This window comes from Prionailurus bengalensis, chromosome B3, assembly GCF_016509475.1.
Source record: "Prionailurus bengalensis isolate Pbe53 chromosome B3, Fcat_Pben_1.1_paternal_pri, whole genome shotgun sequence".
NCBI classification, from domain to species: domain Eukaryota; kingdom Metazoa; phylum Chordata; class Mammalia; order Carnivora; family Felidae; genus Prionailurus; species Prionailurus bengalensis.
The window spans coordinates 71214533-71234269 of NC_057355.1; the positions used below are offsets into that span (position 1 = coordinate 71214533).

General features: G+C 37.8%; 1 protein-coding gene across 1 annotated transcript; it reads left to right on the forward strand.

Moving 5' to 3' along the window:
- Positions 1 to 7602: 7602 nt before the first annotated feature.
- On the forward strand, positions 7603 to 8550 carry LOC122467896 (olfactory receptor 4K3). Its single transcript, XM_043554471.1, has one exon. It carries the CDS (start codon positions 7603 to 7605, stop codon positions 8548 to 8550), a length of 948 nt encoding a protein of 315 aa, XP_043410406.1.
- Positions 8551 to 19737: the final 11187 nt, after the last annotated feature.

Here is a 19737-nt window from a genome sequence, read left to right on the forward strand (position 1 = left end):
TTGGTGGCAGTGCAAGCTGGTGCAGCCACTCTGGAAAACAGTATGGAGGTTCCTCAAAAAACTAATAGAACTACCCTATGACCCAGCAATTGCACTACTAGGCATTTATCCATGGGATACAGGTGTGCTGTTTTGAAGGGACACATGCACCCCATGTTCACAGCAGCACTATCAACAATAGCCAAAGTATGGCAAGAGCCCAAATGTCCATCGATGGATGAATGGATAAAGAAGATGTGGTATATATATACAATGGAGTATTACTCAGCAATCAAAAAGAATGAAATCTTGCCATTTGCAACTACGTGGATGGAACTGGAGGGTATTATGCTAAGTGAAATTAGTCAGAGAAAGACAAAAATCATATGACTTCACTCATATGAGGACTTTAAGAGACAAAACAGATGAACATAAGGGAAGGGAAACAAATAATATAAAAACAGGGAGGGGGACAAAACATAAGAGACTCTTAAATATGGAGAACAAACAAAGGGTTACTGGGGGGGGTTGTTGGAGGGGAGATGGGCTAAATGGGTAAGGGGCATTAAGGATTATACTCCTGAAATCACTGTTGCACTATATGCTAACTAATTTGGATATAAATTTAAAAAAATAAAATTTAAAAACAATCTGAATAGACCTTAAAAAATAAAAAAGATGATGAGAAATGTGAATTGATATGGGATGCAAGAAATGCCACTTTTCTTTGATAGTTCTCCATTACTTGCACTAGATTCCTGGTTAGCTTCTTTTTGACCACTGTATTTGTAATTACTGGTAATAAAAGGCACACACCTTTCATAATTGGGGTTACATTTTGCAAGATAACAATCTTTGAATACAATTTTAAACTTATAAAATATATTTTGGGAAGTAGTGTTATTCATGAACTACTCTTGCTGCCCTGGCCTTAGCTCTAAAAGTTCACCTTGTGGTAGAACTTTAAAACCCACATCTAAAACCCTGAACATTACACTACAATCCAGAGAGTTTTAGGTTAGTAACTGTATTTTACTCTTTGCTTCCTCTCCTCCTTTCCCCAATGCTGTGCAGATTTGATCTATCATTTTGCTTTATCCATTTTGTATACCACCTAGTACATTGAGAGCCCACAACATTTTGAAAGATATGTTACAAATGGGAATCAAGAGAGATCTCTGGGGCTCCCAATTTTTGTAGATCTGAAGTAGATAGGCCGAGGGAACTATTCAGCAGAAAACATAGTCTGTCACCTATGGAAAAAGAAAAATGACTCTTAGGTTGTGGCCAAGAGCTACCTAGATCAATGGATTAGGGAACTACCTCAGGGAGGAGGGGGCAGAACCAGGCCAGAGTCAAGGAACATTCTCTGCCTTCTGGAGTCAGGGTAGTTGACGAAATACCCAGAAGTATTTCAGAATAACTGTGGGCCAGGGCCTGCTGTGTGTTACCTGCTTTTTGCATTGGCTGACCCATCACAATTAACTGATCATAGTCTCATCATTGTATATTGTGTGGAGAATAGAGCAAATGGTATCTTTTTCGGTTCAGAGATATCCATACTAAGAGGATCTGTACCCAAGGGGCTGCATATATTTCTGGAACTGGTACAGGAGAAATGATTCTGGAACTTAAGCCAAAAGCTGTAATTGCCTGAGACTTTGGGTATCTCGCAATTGAGTGGGCATGTTTTCTATCTGAGAGAAATGTAAATAATTCATTTATAGAATTCATATCCAGAGAGTGGATAGCGACATATTAAAAACAATAACCAGAATATTTTATATCTCCTTCAAATAAGAAATGGATTTTTGCCTAATCCCTTGAATCTTGGTTGGCCTTGTAAATTGCTTAGCACTATACAATGTGGCTGCAGGGTTGTTGTGTGAGTTCCAGAGCTGAGCCCTTAACAGTCCTACAGCTTTGATTTTTATCATATAAAATAAAAATTTCATCATATAAATAAACTCAGGCTAGGCTACTGGATGTAAGATACTGTGTAGAAAGGAAGAGACCCCCAGCCATTTCAGCCACTCAAGCTGAGCAACAAAAATGTAAGGAAACCCATCCTGGATGTTCTTGCACCAGCCAGTCTCCCAAATAAATTTAACTGAGTCTCTCCTTTGGATTGTGGGGAGAAGTGAACAGAATTTTTCTATTGTGGACATGGTTACATAAGAACTGCATTTTCCCTAGTCCCCTACCCTGCAGGTTTCTGGGTTAGTATTGTTTAAAATAAGTTTGTTTGGGATGTGAGGAGTCAGCATAAAGCAGTAGCCATTCCCTTCTGATCATTATGGTTAGATTAGGTATCATGCAGATGCAGACATTCCTAGAGGTTCTGGTTCTGGCTTGTTTTACTCCAACTCTGTATCCCAATTCTTTTTCCTGTCTTATTTGAGTATCTACAGTAGCCACAGGCCATGACAGATGCACACAAGTAACAGATGCAACTGCCTATGCACACAACAGTTTTACATCTTTCTTTCTCATTCTTTCTTCCTTCCTTCCTTCTCCTTCCTTCTCCTTCCTTCCTTCCTTCCTTCCTTTCCTTTCCTTCTTTCCTTCTTTCCTCCTTTTCCTTTTCCTTTTTCTTGTACCAGCTTCCTTTTATAGCCCTACTTCATTGGCTAGATGAGCTTGCTTTCTTAGATTGACTCATTGGTGTTGCCTCTGATTCTGCAACTCCTCATTTTATATTTTTCCTTCTGCAGGTCTTTCCACAATTGTTCAGGGTCTGAATTCTATGGTTGAATCTTTATCCCATAATGTACAGTGGCTCTGCTTTTTTTTTTTAATTTTTTTTAACCTTTATTGATTTTTGAGACACAGAGAGAGAGCATGAATGGGGGAGGTTCAGAGAGAGAGGGAGACACAGAATCCGAAACAGGCTCCAGGCTCCGAGCTTTCAGCACAGAGCCCGACGTGGGGCTCGAACTCACGGACCGTGAGATCACGACCTGAGCCGAAGTCGGACGCTCAACCGACTGAGCCACCCAGGCGCCCCTGGCTCTGCTTTCTAAACTGAACTCTGACTGATAGAATTCAACCTAAGTAAAAACTAACAACCCAGATATATTCAAAGAAGTTTTTTTAAAGAACTGAGATTTTGATTTATTGCTAAATTCTACTTCTTGGGGCACCTGGGTGGGTCAGTTGGTCAGGCGTCCAACTCTTGGTTTTGGCTCAGGTCATGATCTCACAATTTGTGGGTTCAAGCCCCATATCAGGTTCCATGCTCACAGTGCAGGGCCTGCTTGAGATTCTTTCTCTCCCTCTCTCTCTCTCTCTCTCTCTCTCTCTCTTTCTCTCTCTGCCCCTCCCGCTCTCTATGTCTTTCAATCTCTTTCTCTATCAAATAAGTAAACTTAAAAAAAAATACTAAATTCTCCTCCTCTTAGCTACTTCATTAATTTCTTTAGCCTTATTTTGGCTTCTGCTATATTCTTTTCCTAAATTTTTGAGTTGGGAATCTAATTCACTTTTTTTTTTCAACGTTTATTTATTTTTGGGACAGAGAGACAGAGCATGAACGGGGGAGGGGCAGAGAGAGAGGGAGACACAGAATCAGAAACAGGCTCCAGGCTCTGAGCCATCAGCCCAGAGCCTGACGCGGGGCTCGAACTCACGGACCGTGAGATCGTGACCTGGCTGAAGTCGGACGCTTAACCGACTGCGCCACCCAGGCGCCCCTAATTCACTTATTTTTGATAAATGTTTAAAGCTATACATTTTCTTCTAAATGCCATTTAAATATTCTTTATAGATTCAAAAATGTCATATATTATGAATTTTAAGAAAATCTATAATTTTGGTTTGTAGTTTGTTTTTTAGCCACCAGAGTTTAAGAGAAGATATTTAAAATATTTAAATTTCCATGTGCAAAAGCCTTTAAAAAATGCCATTATTTTCTAGTTTTGTTGCATTTGATCATAGAATGATTGTAACATTTCTACTTTATGGAACTTAAACCTGTTGTTTTCTCGACCAAAAATCTACATGGTTCGTATCCTTTTTATTTTTTTAAAATTTTTTCCAGCTTTATTGCGATATAATTAACATATACATTTAAGGTGTACAGCATGTTGATTTGGTGCATTTATATATTGTAAAACGATTACCACTGTAGAGTTAGCTAACATCTCCATCACTTCATCCAATTAGCATTTCTTTTTTGTGGCGAACACATTTAAGATCTATTCTCTTAGCAACCTTCAAGTATGTAAAACAGTATGGTTAACTATAATTACCATACTTTACATTAGATCTACAAAACATATTCATCTTGTAACTGAAAGTCTGTACCCTTTTACCAACATCTCCCCATTTCCCCACTCTCAAGCTTCTGGTAACCACCATTCTACTCTGTTTTTATATGTTCAGCTTTTCTAGATTTCACATGTAAATGACTCTGTTTGACTTATTTCACTTAGCATAATGTTTTCATGTTATTGCAAATGGCAGAATTTCCTTCTTTCTCATGACTGATATTCCACTGTATGTAATACCACATCTTCATCCATTCATCTGTTGACTGACACTTTGGTTCTTTCTATATCTTGGCTATTGTGAATAATGCTACCTTGAACAGTGCAGATATCTCTTCAAGATCTTGATTTCATTTCTTTTGGGTATATTCTCAGAGGTAGGATTGCTGGATCATATGTGGTAGTTCTATTTTTGATTTCCTGAGGAGCCGCCGTCCTGTTTTCCAAGTGATTGAACCAATTACATTCCCACCAGAGGTGTGCTAGGGCTCCCTTTTCTCTGCATCCTAGTCAACACTTGATATCTCTTATCTTTTTTATGATAGCCATTCTAACAGGTGTGAGGTGATCTCCTATTGTGGCTTTGACTAGCTTATCTTTTCAAATTAGTGTTATCTCATTTAAAATTCACTACAAAAAATTGAGTATTTTTATGAAATTGAATATGTTTTATATTTCTCATTACAGATGAGGACATTAAAGTTCAAAATGATAATGTGGTAATATTCTCAGGGTAATATAGTAAAGTCTTGCTCTGTGATGTGAACTCAGGCCTCCAAATCTAATATCCAATGTTCTTTATTACCCCAGCTGTATATAATGTAGTTTCATCAAATTATTTCCTTTTACTTGATGAGTACAAGTCAAGCACAAGGTAGATATTTCAAAATTTCTCAATAGAGAAATACTTAATTTTCATCTAAATTTTATTGGTTGTTATTCTGATTATGTAGAGATATTAAAGACTTAATGATCACTTAACATCTTTTATGTATTTAGAATGTGTCATATATTTCTTCACCTTTCATTTCTCTTTTCTTCCCCTACTCTATAATGATTCAAGTGAATATTATAAAATCTAAACTCTCAACCATTCATTGATTCTATTATTCACAGTATGAATTTTTCTCTGAGCAGGGAAACACAGGCCTTATTCTCAAAAATTAGTGGAGGAACTGAGAGATGACATTTGTAATCCCACAAGTCAAATAATCTTATTTTTCTTACCTTTGCTATGGTCCAAGATAAAAGTTAAAAGCCTACTGGCTTCCCTTATCCCACAATATCCATACCATATACATGAAGCACTTAAGAACAATCATAACATTTTGTGATTCATCTTTAACTGTGGCCAAATTTGAATGTTTTAATAACTCTCACTGCAACTTGAACATCTGTTTATTCCCCCAGCAGCAGCTGGTCTTTTTCATGCCATGTCATTTACTGAATTGATTCCTACCAATACGGACATTATAAATACAAAGGTCCCAAGAACTGTGAGCCTCCTTGACTTAGAAATTAGGCATAGTATTGACATGAGGTCACTCTCAAGCAGTTGTCACTGCTTTCAGGTACTAGTTGAATGTTGCAATATTAATATGTGTGTGGAAAGGATCTTAAAATCATCCAGTTCAACCAACTTGTATTATTTATGAAGAATCAAGGCACCAGATGATTTAGTAAATTATCCAGTCTCACATACATAGGACAAGATTTAATTCACATTGTCTGAATCCTGGGCTGCCACTATTTCTGCTACACCAATCTAAGCAAGAGCTGTGACACCCATTTTAATATCAGGTATGTGGGGCCAGAAACAAATCTAAAAGTTTCTGGAATGGATAAAGTCAGAACAACAATGTGGAGTTAAGGAAAGAGCACCCAAATTTCAGGGGGGAAAAAGCCAATAAATATGGGTAATTGCATGTATAAATAGGATTTAGTCTTAGAACAATTCATTTAAAATGTGTACTTCTAGCAGAGTTTTGAGAAAGAAAAAAGCTTAGTTTAGTGGCAAGAATAAAGGAGTTTGGAGTTTGTTGTGAATTTTAAGTACATATCTTCTCAATTGGCTTTCAATGCAGTTTGTAAAGTCTTTTCGGATCTCAGTGACAGCCAGATAACCTAAGAAGTCTAGTTTTAACTTTTAAGGCATATGGTATTACCTAACGTGTAGGTTCACCATCACCATCTTCTGTCTGTACTTAAATCTGTCTATTTGTTCCAAGTGAACTCCTGAAACACGAAGAGTTTTCTGCTTCAAACTGCTTCAGTGAAAGTCTATAAAAGCTAGCAGTTAAAAAATATTTAGGTAGCATGCCATTTAACAGTCTTTCTGTTTAAAATATACATGGCGGGGGGCAGTTGGGTGGTTCAGTCGGTTAAGTGTCTGACTTTGGCTCAGATCATGATCTTGCAGTTGGCAAGTTTAAGCCCTGCATTAGGCTCTCTGCTGTCAGTGTGGAGCCTGCTTTGGATCCTCTGTCCTTCTCTCTCTGCCCTTCCCCCACTTGTGCTCTTTCTTGCACTCTCTCTTGCACTCTCTCTCTTGCGTGCTCTCTCTCTCTCAAAAATAAAATAAACATTAAAAAATAAATGAATAATAAGATATACTAGGAAATTTATAAAACCTTTACACTCTAGCTACATCATGTTCACCAGCCTTTGAAAAATGCCTGGCCTTGGGTACTGTAGAAAACAAATGTTATTCATGTCTGCATGACTGAAATGAAGAACTAAAAATGAGAGGCTATTTCATTTTGATTCTGGACAATCTCCATCTGAAAACTGGAATAGATTATGTTTCTCTGTAGCTCTTTCCCCTCCTTATGTTCTATTCCTTTATCCTACCCACTGTAAGAGACAGTGCCCACATTCCTTTCCACTTGTGTGTTCCCACTTACCATCTATCATGATTCTCAAACTTTGTCCATTCCAGTCCTTCAGTCATCATGATGTTTTGAAAAAGGTTACCATTCTTTCCCTTCAAAACTTTTTGGAAGTTGTGAAAAATTTTTTAAGTACTTCACAACTGAGGAGTAAATCTTCAAATAGCTTATTTTTTATTTCCTGTTATGAAGACTTATATCTTATTTTTAAGCAAATTTCTAAGCCATAAGATTTAATCTTGAATTGAATCAATTTAGATACCTGGAAAGACCATGGTGAAGTATTTGACCACTGTGATCAGGGAAGTGATAAAACAGGGAACTATCTGGTAGTGGGATGCTACTAAATTATTTCATGCCAAAACAAAACAAAAACCAAAACACCTTACTTTTAATTTGATCACTGTATTTTTTCCTAGTTATCCTCCCATCTGGAAATGTCAGAATCCTTCCAGAAATCAGAGTGAATGGCCTGGAATAATCAGTCAGTCGTAACTGAATTCATACTACAGGGTCTCTCCGGTTCTTGGGAACTCCAGATCTTCTATTTCCTGTTTTTCTTCATAGTCTATGCAGCCACTGTACTGGGGAACCTCCTTATTGTGCTCACCATCATGTCAGAGCCACGCCTTCACTCCCCCATGTACTTTTTGCTGGGCAATCTCTCCTTCATTGACATGTCTCTGGCCTCATTTGCCACCCCCAAAATGATTGCAGATTTCCTCAGTGAGCACAAAGCCATCTCTTTTGAAGGCTGCATCACTCAGATATTTTTCCTGCATTTGTTAGGGGGTGCTGAGATTGTACTGCTGATATCTATGTCTTTTGATAGGTATGTGGCTATATGTAAACCTCTAAGTTATTTAACCATTATGAGCCGAAGAATGTGTGTTGGGCTCGTATCACTTTCCTGGATTGTTGGCATCTTCCATGCTATGAGTCAGTTAGCATTTACTGTGAATCTGCCCTTCTGTGGACCCAATGAAGTGGACAGCTTCTTCTGCGACCTCCCCTTGGTAATTAAACTCGCCTGTGTAGACACATACATTCTGGGAGTATTCATGATCTCAACCAGTGGCATGATTGCCCTGGTGTGTTTCATCCTTTTGGTGATCTCCTATACTATCATCCTGGTCACTGTGCGGAAACATTCCTCTGGTGGGTCCTCCAAAGCCCTCTCCACTTGCAGTGCCCACTTCACTGTTGTGACCCTTTTCTTTGGCCCATGCATTTTCATCTATGTATGGCCTTTCACAAATTTCCCAATAGACAAAGTGCTCTCAGTATTTTATACCATTTTCACTCCCCTCTTGAATCCAGTGATCTATACCCTTAGAAATAAAGACGTCAAGGATTGCATGAGAAAACTTAGCAGCCATATCTTTAAGTCTAGGAAGACTGATCATACCCCTTGATTTCCTTATACAAAAATGAAATACCTGTTTGGCATTTACCTTCCTCATTCAGTTGGTCAACAAAGTGATGCTACTTCGAGAAACCAGTAAGTTCCTGGCAGAATTATTTATGTAATCAGTCTTAGCCCTCACTGAGTTCTGTTCATGTTAATTGTTCTTCACACAATGTAACATTTACAACAGGGCATCATCACATCTATACTCAGCATTTTACTGCCCAGAGACCCACTTTTTAGAATATCCAGCTTTTGTCAGATATAAACAATTTATTTGAGTATTCCTCCCCCTGAGACATTTGCATGTTTTAAGAGTAAATTTGCTTCTAGTCTCTTGTAAGTAGCCTCTAAGCCAACACCCAGTATACTACCCTGTACACTGAAGTAACAATGAAATTATTTATTGCTGACAAAGGTGCTGATGCAAGAATTATTTTACTTCAAAAGTCGGGAAAAAATTGAAGATTCTTATGAATTAAAAATATGTGGTATTTAATATTTTGAAACCAAAAATAAGAATGTACCTTATTTACATTCTGTCCCTAAGTTCCCTAGAGTGGATTTTCCAATTTTAAAACAGTACAGTTAACTCCAGAAAATTCTGGTAGTCTTATATATTAAAGATTGATATGTAGTATATAGCAAATTCCATCCACACTCCCATTCTAGAAGCTGAAACTAGAGACCCAAGGACACTGTAGCTTTTTCATGGTAATGCTAATTAGAGGCAGAATCTAGGTCATTCACCCCCAAAGAGAGAAATATGTTTGTTTTCTAAACAGTAACAAGTGTTATTTTGGTGCTATGACATTTGTTTTATTGTTTTTATAATCAAAAGATACCTGTAAAGAGTAGTGTCCTAACGGATCTGAACCAGTTTCCCCCCTGGTTAGACACAGTATTTGACTTAAGGGACCTATGAAACAGTGGTCCTTCAACATATTTGATATACCTAATAACTAAAGTTTTTAGAATATAGAAACCATCTAGAAATATCTATTTATTTTACAGATGATGCAGTTGAGAATCAGGGAACAAGTAACTTTCTCAAGTTCATTCATCTGTATGACAAAGTCTAACCTAGAACATGCCTCTCCTCTCTCTCTCCCTCAACTGAACAAGGGCTAGGTTATGTTCAAGAGCATTTGGTCATTGTCATTCTTAGAGTTACACATAGAAGAAATGTCAGTGCATATAAGTGGACTAACTGTAACCCTAAATAATTATCCAGCTTCCTGGCATTGTCAAAGTTTGCATAATATTGTAATATTGTATTCGTTTGGGCTTAGGTAAAGACAGGTGAATATCTAGAGATGACTGATGGGAAAAATAGATTGTAAAGAGTTGAAAGAAAGATAAACCAATCATTAGCTGAATGGATGAACAGATAAATGGAAAAGCAGATAGACGGGAGATGGCTGTATAGCAAGATATAGATAGATACATACGTAAGAAATGCTTGTAATCATAAATAAATGAATAAAAACTTTACTATATTGACTCAGTAGTCTGTGTGTTGAATCTGTACAATTGTGAATTGCAACTATCACTTGTTTAAAATTATTTGAAAGGTTATTTAGTAAAGTTGAAAAGGGATAATCTTTTAATATTTATTTATTTTTGAGAGACACAGAGTGTGAGTGGGGGAGGGGCAGACGGGGAGACAGAATCCAAAGCAGGCTCCAAGCTCTGAGCTGTCAGCACAAAGCCCAACATGGGGCTCAAACCCATGAACTGCAAGATCATGACCTGAGCAGAAGCCAGATGCTTAACTGACTGAGCTACCCAGGGGCCCTGAATAGGGAAACTCTTAAATACTTCTTGTGATGAAGTACAACTAGTTCAGTTAACTAATGTGTTTTAATGGTTACTTGAGAGATCTACCAATGAATTAATATTAGTGAAAAAAGTAATTTAAAAACCTTTTGTTTATTTATGACTCTGGGTATTATAAATCTGTTCTCCCACCTTCTCAATTCTGTTAGATCAAATTTCCAGGTTGTTCATATTTCATTCTGATCAATAGCATATGGTTGGCTGATCAGGGTAAGGAATATTGCATTTTTTTCCTGTGTCAGACTATGTATTTTCTGCTCCGGTTTAGCATCTTAACATACACACTGATAGAATTATTGCCAAATAAATATCATGGGTTCCATTATATGGAAATTTACATGTGCTTTAAAATAAAGTTCCAAGTATTAGGAATGCAACATGGTAAATTAACCCCAAAGACAAAATCTAGATGGTTAACATAAGCACCAACCTAAGAAAATATGAATAAAGGACTCTCCCATTCTGCATTCTAAGCGCTCCACCTACAGGGTTCTCTCCCTCCCTGCCTCATATTCTCTACTGACACTCAATTATCTGAGCATGCTCTTTTACCTGGTATTCTCATTACCACAAAGAAGAAGCCTAACACTGAGTCTCAACAGTTTGCTGTAAAGTATAAACCTGACAAACAATTTCAGGAAATAAGCTAATTTTATGATGCCATCTCTTCACCTGGAAGAGTCATTAGCCTAATTGAAACCGTGACTACTGTGGTTCAGTAGAGCAATTTTTTTCTTTTCTTTTTTTTTATTCTTTTTTTTTTTAATTTTTTTTTCAACGTTTATTTATTTTTTGGGGGACAGAGAGAGACAGAGCATGAAGGGGGGAGGGGCAGAGAGAGAGGCAGACACAGAATCGGAAACAGACTCCAGGCTCTGAGCCATCAGCCCAGAGCCCGACGCAGGGCTCGAACTCACGGACCGCGAGATCGTGACCTGGCTGAAGTCGGACGCTTAACCGACTGCGCCACCCAGGTGCCCCTCTTTTTTTATTCTTTAAGTAGATGTCCTTCATTTATCTCTCTTGAGCTTATTTTACAAATTGATCTCTTAATTATAGTCTAATAAACGAAACCAGGAATAAATAAATAAATATATATGTATATATATATGTCAAAATACTTAATATTGTTCAAAAATTAAATGTACACACATAAAATTGAGTTTGTCTCAGAGTGGATGATCTCAGCAGTGGGCCATCATCCCCAAACTGGGTTCCTGATATCAAAAATCCCTTTAGATATATTTCTCTCCCAGCAAAAAAAAATCATTGTTCTGCTCAAAAAACTACTGTCTCCTGCTCGTTTGAGGAGAGAAAAACCAGCAAAGTGGCCTTTCATCTGATGATGTAGCTGAGGGTTTGTGATGCTTCATCATCAAAAACTTGACCAAAAAAAAAAAAAAAGATTTTTTTCTTGTGTCATTTTTTCTGGTCAGTTATCATTCCCCCCCCCCCCATGATTTAGAAGATGATGTTACAATTTTCATTTTTAAAAATTTCAGTGGTTTTATAGGGCGCCTGGGTGGCTCAGTCAGTTGAGCATCCAACTTTGGCTCAGGTCAGGATCTCACACTTTGTAAGTTTGAGCCCCATGTCGGGCTCTGTGCTGAGAGCTCAGAATCCGGAACCTGTTTCAGATTCTGTGTCTCCCTCTCTCTGCCCCTTCCCTGCTCATGCTCTGTCTCTCTCTGTCTCTCAAAAATGAATAAACGTTAAAAAAAATTCAAAAAAAATTTCAATGGTTTTAGAACCAAGACATAGTATGATCTTATGACATCCTCCTTGAAGGTTTAACCTAAGCCCCACCTCTTCAAAAGCGGCTCCTCAAATTCTTTTATTAACCTCTACTCTTTTCAGAACTGATGTTTCCTGCATTATTAATTTTATACATTGATATATATTGTTGCCTAACCATTTCTTGAGTCTGTCTTTTCTCCTTGTAATTTATAAACATTTTGAGAACAGAAACTTTGCCCTTGCTTTTGTTGTTGTTATTCATTTGTTTGGGTAATTTGTTTTTAGTACCTGCCATAGCATGTGACTCCAGGCACAGTTACAAGTAGTGATTTGGTACAATTTTTAAAGTAATAATGTTTTTCCAGACACCCTTTTGTGTTTTTCTTGTTACTACCCCACCATTCTTTTACTGTGTCATATTAATCATAGAAATGTTCAGATAGAGAGCATTTCAGAGATAAATAGTTGCCCCTATCAAATTCTGTCCCCATCAAATTCTGCCATTAATTATGGGACCTTGTGCAAATCTCTGATCTGATTGAATCATCTGTGACGTGCTTTGGAGTACTTGTTGTGTGTAGGACCTTTGATTGTCAACTCATTTTATCATATGGTAATTCAATTATAAAACTTCCTAAAAGTCAGGAGAAATTGAGGTAGAATGTATAGGGAAAGGGACTCTGCTTTTCTTTTTTTAATAATACCTCCTTATGCTTTTTATTTTGTATTCATTTCTGCATTTTTTTTCTTTTTTTAAATATAATTTATTGTCAAATTGGCTAACACCCAGTGTGTAAAGTGTGCTCTTGGTTTTTAGGGTAGATTCTCATGGTTCATCACTTACAAACAATAGCCAGTGCTCATCCTCAATGCCCATCACCCATTTTCCCTCTCCCCGACACCCCCACCCCCATGGGACTCTGCTTTTATACTCTTCAAAATATCCTGGAGACCCAGGGAGGTATGCATCCCATAAATTTTGGTATGTTGTGTTTTCATTTGTCTCAACATATGTGCTAATTTCTGGTTTTATTTCTTTTTTGATACAGTTGTTCAAAAATAAGCTAATTTCTACATATTTGTTAATTTCCCCATTTTATTTTTGTCATTGATCTCTAATTTTTTATTCCACTGTGCTTGGAATAGATACTTGGAATTATTTCAGTCTTCTTAAATCTGTAATGACTTGTTTTGTGACCTAGCATGTGATCTCTTCTGGGGATGTTTCATGCACACTTGAGAAGAATATATAGTCTGCCGCATTTGGGTGAAATGTTCTGTATGTGTCTGGTAGGTCCATTTGGTCTGTAGTGTTGTTTCCACCTGCTGTTTCCTTATGAGTGGTTAGTCTGGATCATCTGTTCGTTATTGTATGGGGTATTGAAGTCTCCAACCCTATTGTATTGCTATCTTCTTTTTAAAGTTTATTTATTTTGAGGGGGAAAGAGAGGGTATGTGAGGGGGGAGGGACAGAGAGAATCTCAGGCAGGTTGCATACTGACAGCCTGGGGCTCAATCCCACAGACCAGGAGATCATGACCTGATCTGAAACCAAGAGTCAGTCGCTTAACCGACTGAGCCACTCAGGCACCCCTATTTTATTGCTATCTATTTCTCCCTTCAGATCTGTCAATATTTGCTATATATGTTTAAGTATTCTCATTTTGTGTACATGTATTTTTCTAATTTTACATCTTCCTGTTGAATTGACTCTTTAGTATTACATAAAGACCTTCTTTGCTTTTGTGACAGTTTTGACTTACAGTCTATTTTTTCTTATAGAAGTATAGATACCCTTCTCTCTTTTGGTTACCATTTGAATGGAATGTATTTTTCCATTCCTTGACTTTGAGCCTGTTTGTGTGTCCTTAAATCTAAAGCAGATCTCGTATAGACAGCATATAGTTGGATCTTGTTTTTTATCCCTTAGCCGCCCTATGTCTTGTTTGTGTGGTGAGTTTATTTACATTTAAAGTCACTGTTTATAATAAGGACTTTTTATTGCCATTTTGTTCATTGTTTTCTGTTTTGTAATTTCTTTTGTTCCCTTTCCAGTTTTGCCATCTTCATTTTTGATTTGATGATTCTTTGTAGTGCTATGTTTTGATTCTTTTCTATCTTGTATTGCTACAAGTTTTTTCTTTGTGGTTACCATGGGGCTTGCAAAAAAAAAACTTATTATAACAGTCTATTTTAGACTGGTAACAACTTTAATTGCATAGAAAGACTACACTTTTACCCCCCACACACAAACCCTTTGTAGTGTTGTAAGAATTTAAGCAGATAAAATAGCATGTGCAAAGGCGTCCAAAACAATGGAGTGTTGCACATGAGAAGAAGAAGAAAATTAGCACCTAAAGGGGAGAGGAATGTAAAATAGGGCTGAGAAGGTAAGCAGGATCCAGATGATGCATGGCCTACTATAATTTGTAGTAATTTGTTGTTGTATATTCCCCAACCACATTAGCATTTTTTCTATGATACATAGAATGAAGCCTGTCACATGTTAAGCTTTTAGTAATAAATATTGGAGAATAAATGAATATATGATCTTCAGCAGTAGTGAAATGAGCAGTGTTCAAGCATCAAATCAGAATATTTCACCCTTAGAGAGACAAGTGCTGAGAGGTATATGCCTCACTGGGGATGTCCAGTTCTCTTCTCTAATCCTTCCTGCTCCCCTCCAGGTATTCTCTGTCACCTTAATGTAAAGGCTCCCACCAGCTTGCATATCATCCACCCAGTGAAAATACACTAACCTGCCATTCAGAACAGACATCAAGAAGCCAGTAAGATCATTTCAGGGTATGGGAGGAGAAGAGATGCTGGGGAATAGCTTCAAGATGCAAGGTGATGGGAAAAGAAGAGAAGAGGTAAACGGAAGCCTTATTTCCAGAAATTACTGGGTTAACAGTTGCAAGTCACCTCACCATATAACTTAAGATTGAGGATGCTGGTCAAGTAAACAAATTCAAAATTATACAGGAGAGATTGTAAAGAGATAAGGAGAGCCAGGATAACTTCTCTTCTGTGACTCCAATATCGTCTTCAAGTGCAGACTATGTGTTTGGCACCCTTTTATCAATCATACAGAAAATAAATAAGACAGAACTTTCATCAAATCACCTGAGAAGGCTGTAAAACGTTCTCAAAACAGGAACTGGGTAAAAGCTGACCCATTGCTTACAGTCTGCCCTCAGTACCCAATGCTTCCTCCTTCTTTTCAGGGATCTTGCCACTTTCTTTCAGTACAATCTCTTTCTGCTAATTTAACATCTCGTTCTCTAAAAATAATAAACCAGGGGCGCCTGGGTGGCTCAGTCGGTTAAGTGTCTGACTTCGGCTCAGGTCACGATCTCGCGGTATGTGAGTTCGAGCCCCGCGTCGGGCTCTGTGCTGACTGCTCAGAGCCTGGAGCCTGTTTCAGATTCTGTGTCTCCCTCTCTCTCTGACCCTCCCCCGTTCATGCTCTGTCTCTCTCTGTCTCAAAAATAAATAAACGTTAAAAATAATAAACCATATGCAGCTCCTGAATTCACTAGGCATTTATATTTTTCTCTGCTTTTTGCCCATGTTGTTCCTTCCCTGTGGCATACTTTCCCCCCAATTTTGCCTTCAAGTCTCAGATTCAGCACTACATCTGAGGAGCTTTCTCTGACTCTGCAGGCACATTTGGACATGCCCTTTCCTAAGTCTCCATATTACCATGTGCAAACTTACATCATGACCATTATGACACTGCGTTGTGATTACTTTTCTTTGTACTAGATATAATCTCTTTAAAGGTAAGGGATAATTTCTTATTATTTGTGTTTCCAAAGGACAGAGCATCTATCCTGAAACAAACAAAAAAGCCCCAAAAAACATTTCTTGGAGTGGGGGCACCTGGGTGGCCCAGTTGGTTAAGCTTCCAAGACTCAGCTCAGGTCATGATCTCATGGTCCGTGAGTTCAAGCCCCACATCGGGCTCTGTGCTGACAGCTCAGAGCCTGGAGCCTGCTTTGGATTCTGTGTCTCCCTCTCTCTCTGCCCCTCCCCCTCTCACACTTGTCTTTCTCTCTCTCACTATCAAAAATAAATAAACATTAAAAAAAACATTTCTTGGAATATCTATACTAAAGGGGGATATTAAGGTGGCACCTGTTTGACGGAAGCAGAAAATTCTACCTAAGTAAATGTCATCTCCTCTGTTCTAATACTGAACTATTTTCAAGAAGAGGGCAGTCCTATCCTCCTATAATTAAAAATGCTGAGGTAGCTCTTCAATATAAAATGAAATACAAGTGACCAAGAGCAAATTTCCACTGGAGTGTAGTCAAAAGAAAATCAGGACATAGGAGAAGGAAGGCATTAAAAAAAGAAGAATACAGAAGTATAATGAATTTTTTGTATCCCAGTTAGGCTTAAATCCTCATATAGAAATTTATAGGAATATCAGTATTCCAAAGAGATACAATAAATGCTGTTTGTTGAGAGTGAGCCATCAAAAGTTGGAGGCATAATTGAATTGTGTCAAAGTATGGGTTAAGGCTGGAAGAAAAGTTATAAGCATGGTGAAGGAAAAGGCATATTATACATCTTATACATATTATACATTCTTTATAAGGATCAGAAACTGTTGGGGTAATATGCATGAATGGAGTGGCCTAGTTCAAGACAAAACAGAGAGAGGAGATCTCTGGTATTAGCCGAATCTGAAAACTCAGCTGCAACTTAGAATTGTGGTCCAGTGTTGGCAGGGTTCTTTTTCTTTTTCTTTCTTTCTTTCTTTCTTTTTTTTTTTTTTTTTAAGAAAATCTATCAAGCTCGGATGCCTGGGTGTCTCAGTCAGTTAAGTGTCCAGCTTCAGCTCATATTATATCTCATGGTTCATGAGTTCGAGCCCTGACTCCGGGCTCTGTGCTGACACCATGGAGTCTGGAGCTGCTTTGGATTCTGTCCCTCCCTCTCCCTCTCTCTTTCTCTTTCTCTCTCTCTCTCTCTCAAAAATAAATAAGCATTGGGGCGCCTGGGTGGCGCAGTCGGTTAAGCGTCCGACTTCAGCCAGGTCATGATCTCGCGGTCCGTGAGTTCGAGCCCCACGTCAGGCTCTGGGCTGATGGCTCAGAGCCTGGAGCCTGTTTCCGATTCTGTGTCTCCCTCTCTCTCTGCCCCTCCTCTGTTCATGCTTTGTCTCTCTCTGTCCCAAAAATAAATAAACGTTGAAAAAAAAATAAAAAAAAATAAATAAGCATTAAAAATTTTTTTAAAATCTATCAAGCTATATTTTCTTGTGAAATCTCCCAGTATCTAATTTTGTTGAATTAGCTTGATTTCTTTATAAACCTTTTAGGGAAAGACAAACATGTTGTGAATGCAGGCTGTTGGCTTCCAAACTCTGCTAAAAGAATTTAAAAAAAACTGGGATAGACAATGACAAACTTGCACCAAACCAGAGGCTTAATAAGTGGTGTAAATCCGAGTTTAGATCAGACAACCTGGCTTCATTGGTGCTATTCACAGTCCCCACTCTGGGAGTTCTTAGTCATGCGGGGGGGAGCAGGGGGAGACGTGTGTGTCTCTAGCCTCCTCACTGGAACAATATTGCAAACACAAACTAAAGTACATAGGAGTGTAAAGAAGACCAATTATACTGAAATATAGTTATCAAAATGAGCTGTAAATATAGTTTGGGGTTTAACTGATTCCCCAGGAATAGGCTTAACCACAGAAATGCTCAGGTAGAAATTAGATATTTATCCAAAGCTTCAGGGATATCTTAGCCAAATGAAATGTCTGACTTGATGCTATAATTTCACAATTCCAATTTTAATAGTTTCTTAAATAATACTTCTACCATGTTTCCAAATAAACTATTCCCTTATATTTCTGTAAATCTGGACAAGATCTTTCTGCATGTAGTGGTAACTTCTTTTTTTTTTTAATTTTTTTAATGTTTATTTATTTTTGAAGGAGAGAGAGACAGAGTGTGAGTGGGGGAGGGGCAGACAGAGAGGGAGACACAGAATTAGAATCAGTCTCCAGGCTCTGAGCTGTCAGCACAGAGCCCAAAGCAGGGCTCGAACCCACAAACCGTGAGATCATGACCTGAGCTGAAGTCAGCTGCTTAACCGAATGAGCCACTCAGGTTCCCCAGTAACTTCTTTATTAATAAGCTGAATATAAAGTGAATAGGTAAATGTCACCATTCATTTCCCAGTTAATTTTTTTTTAATGTTTGTTTATTTTAAGAGAGAGCAAGCATGGGGGAGGGTAGAGGGAGAGGGAGACAGAGAAACACAAGCAGGCTCCATGCTGCTAGTGCAGAGCCCAACTTGGGGCTTGATCTCATTAATTGCAAAATCATGACCTGAGCCAAAATCAAGAGTCAGACATTTAACTGACTGAGCCACCCAGCTGCCCCTCCCAGTTAAGAATTTAAAGCATTTCCCTATCTTTTGAATGGGTAAAACATAAAGACAGACAAAATACATGAATAATATTTTATCACTTTTCAATCATAAAAACTTTATTTAAAAACATTGTCGTGAAAAGGACACTGACCTGTAGAACATTGTGCATTGTTTTTTCCCTCCTATGCAATCTTGGAATATATTTAAACTTAAAATGAATAAGAAACTTCTAAAATATAATACTTCCTTTGCAAAACACAAACATACAAAGGACAACATTAACTATATAAATGCACCAAAGATTAATAATTGGCACAAATCCAATATTTTAACATTAGTTGATATTAGGTAAATTGACACATCCTAAACAGTCTTAAAACCATGCCCTTTAAGTTCAGGTAAGCACATCTATTTCCATTCCGTTTACCCTGTCATTTGTGCATATCTAACACAATGGCACTAAGTAATATTTATTAGTTAGTATTAGTTAAACGTTTAATGAATGTCAAGCACTGCTAATTGTGTTACATGTCTTTTCAATTTTCACAACATTCCTAGTGGTTATATACTAGATCCACATTTTATAGGTGAGAAAACAAAGTCTTAGAAACGTTAGGAATACTTGCTCAAAGTTGTACAACAAGAAAGCGATGCAATTGGAATTCAAGACTGGTCCCATCTAATTGCTAAACATACGTCCCTCAAAAACAGAGAAATAGTTCTTGTACATTAATGTAGTATCATCAGCACCCAGAAAGGACCTTAAACAGAATGGGTGCTCAATAAATAGTCATTGAACTAAAGATTGCTATTTCAGAAGCAGGGTTTATATTTTATTTTATATGTTTATTTGTTTATTTATTTTTGAGAGAGAGCAAGTGAGCAAATGGGGAAGGAGCAGAGAGAGAGGAAGAGAATCCCAGGCAGGCTCCATGCTGTCAGCACAGAGCCTGACATGGGGCTTGATCCCACAAACCATGAGATCATGACCTGAGCTGAAATCAGGAGTCAGACACTTAGCTGACCAAGCCACCCAGGCACCCCAGAAGCAGGGTTTATATTTTAAAACAAAGATGATAATTTTTGCTAAAGAATGGAGATGAGACAAAAGGACATTTTTACTTTTTCTCATTTGACTGACTTTATGGCAAGAATAAAGAGTTTATGATTTGGCTAAAAAGTAACTGGTATTTTAAACTAGAATGTGGTTTTTATACCTAGCTCCA

Coding starts and splice junctions, on each gene's coding strand:
- LOC122467896 (XM_043554471.1), top strand. CDS start 7,603: ATGGCCTGGAATAATCAGTCAGTCGTAACTGAATTCATACTACAGGGT.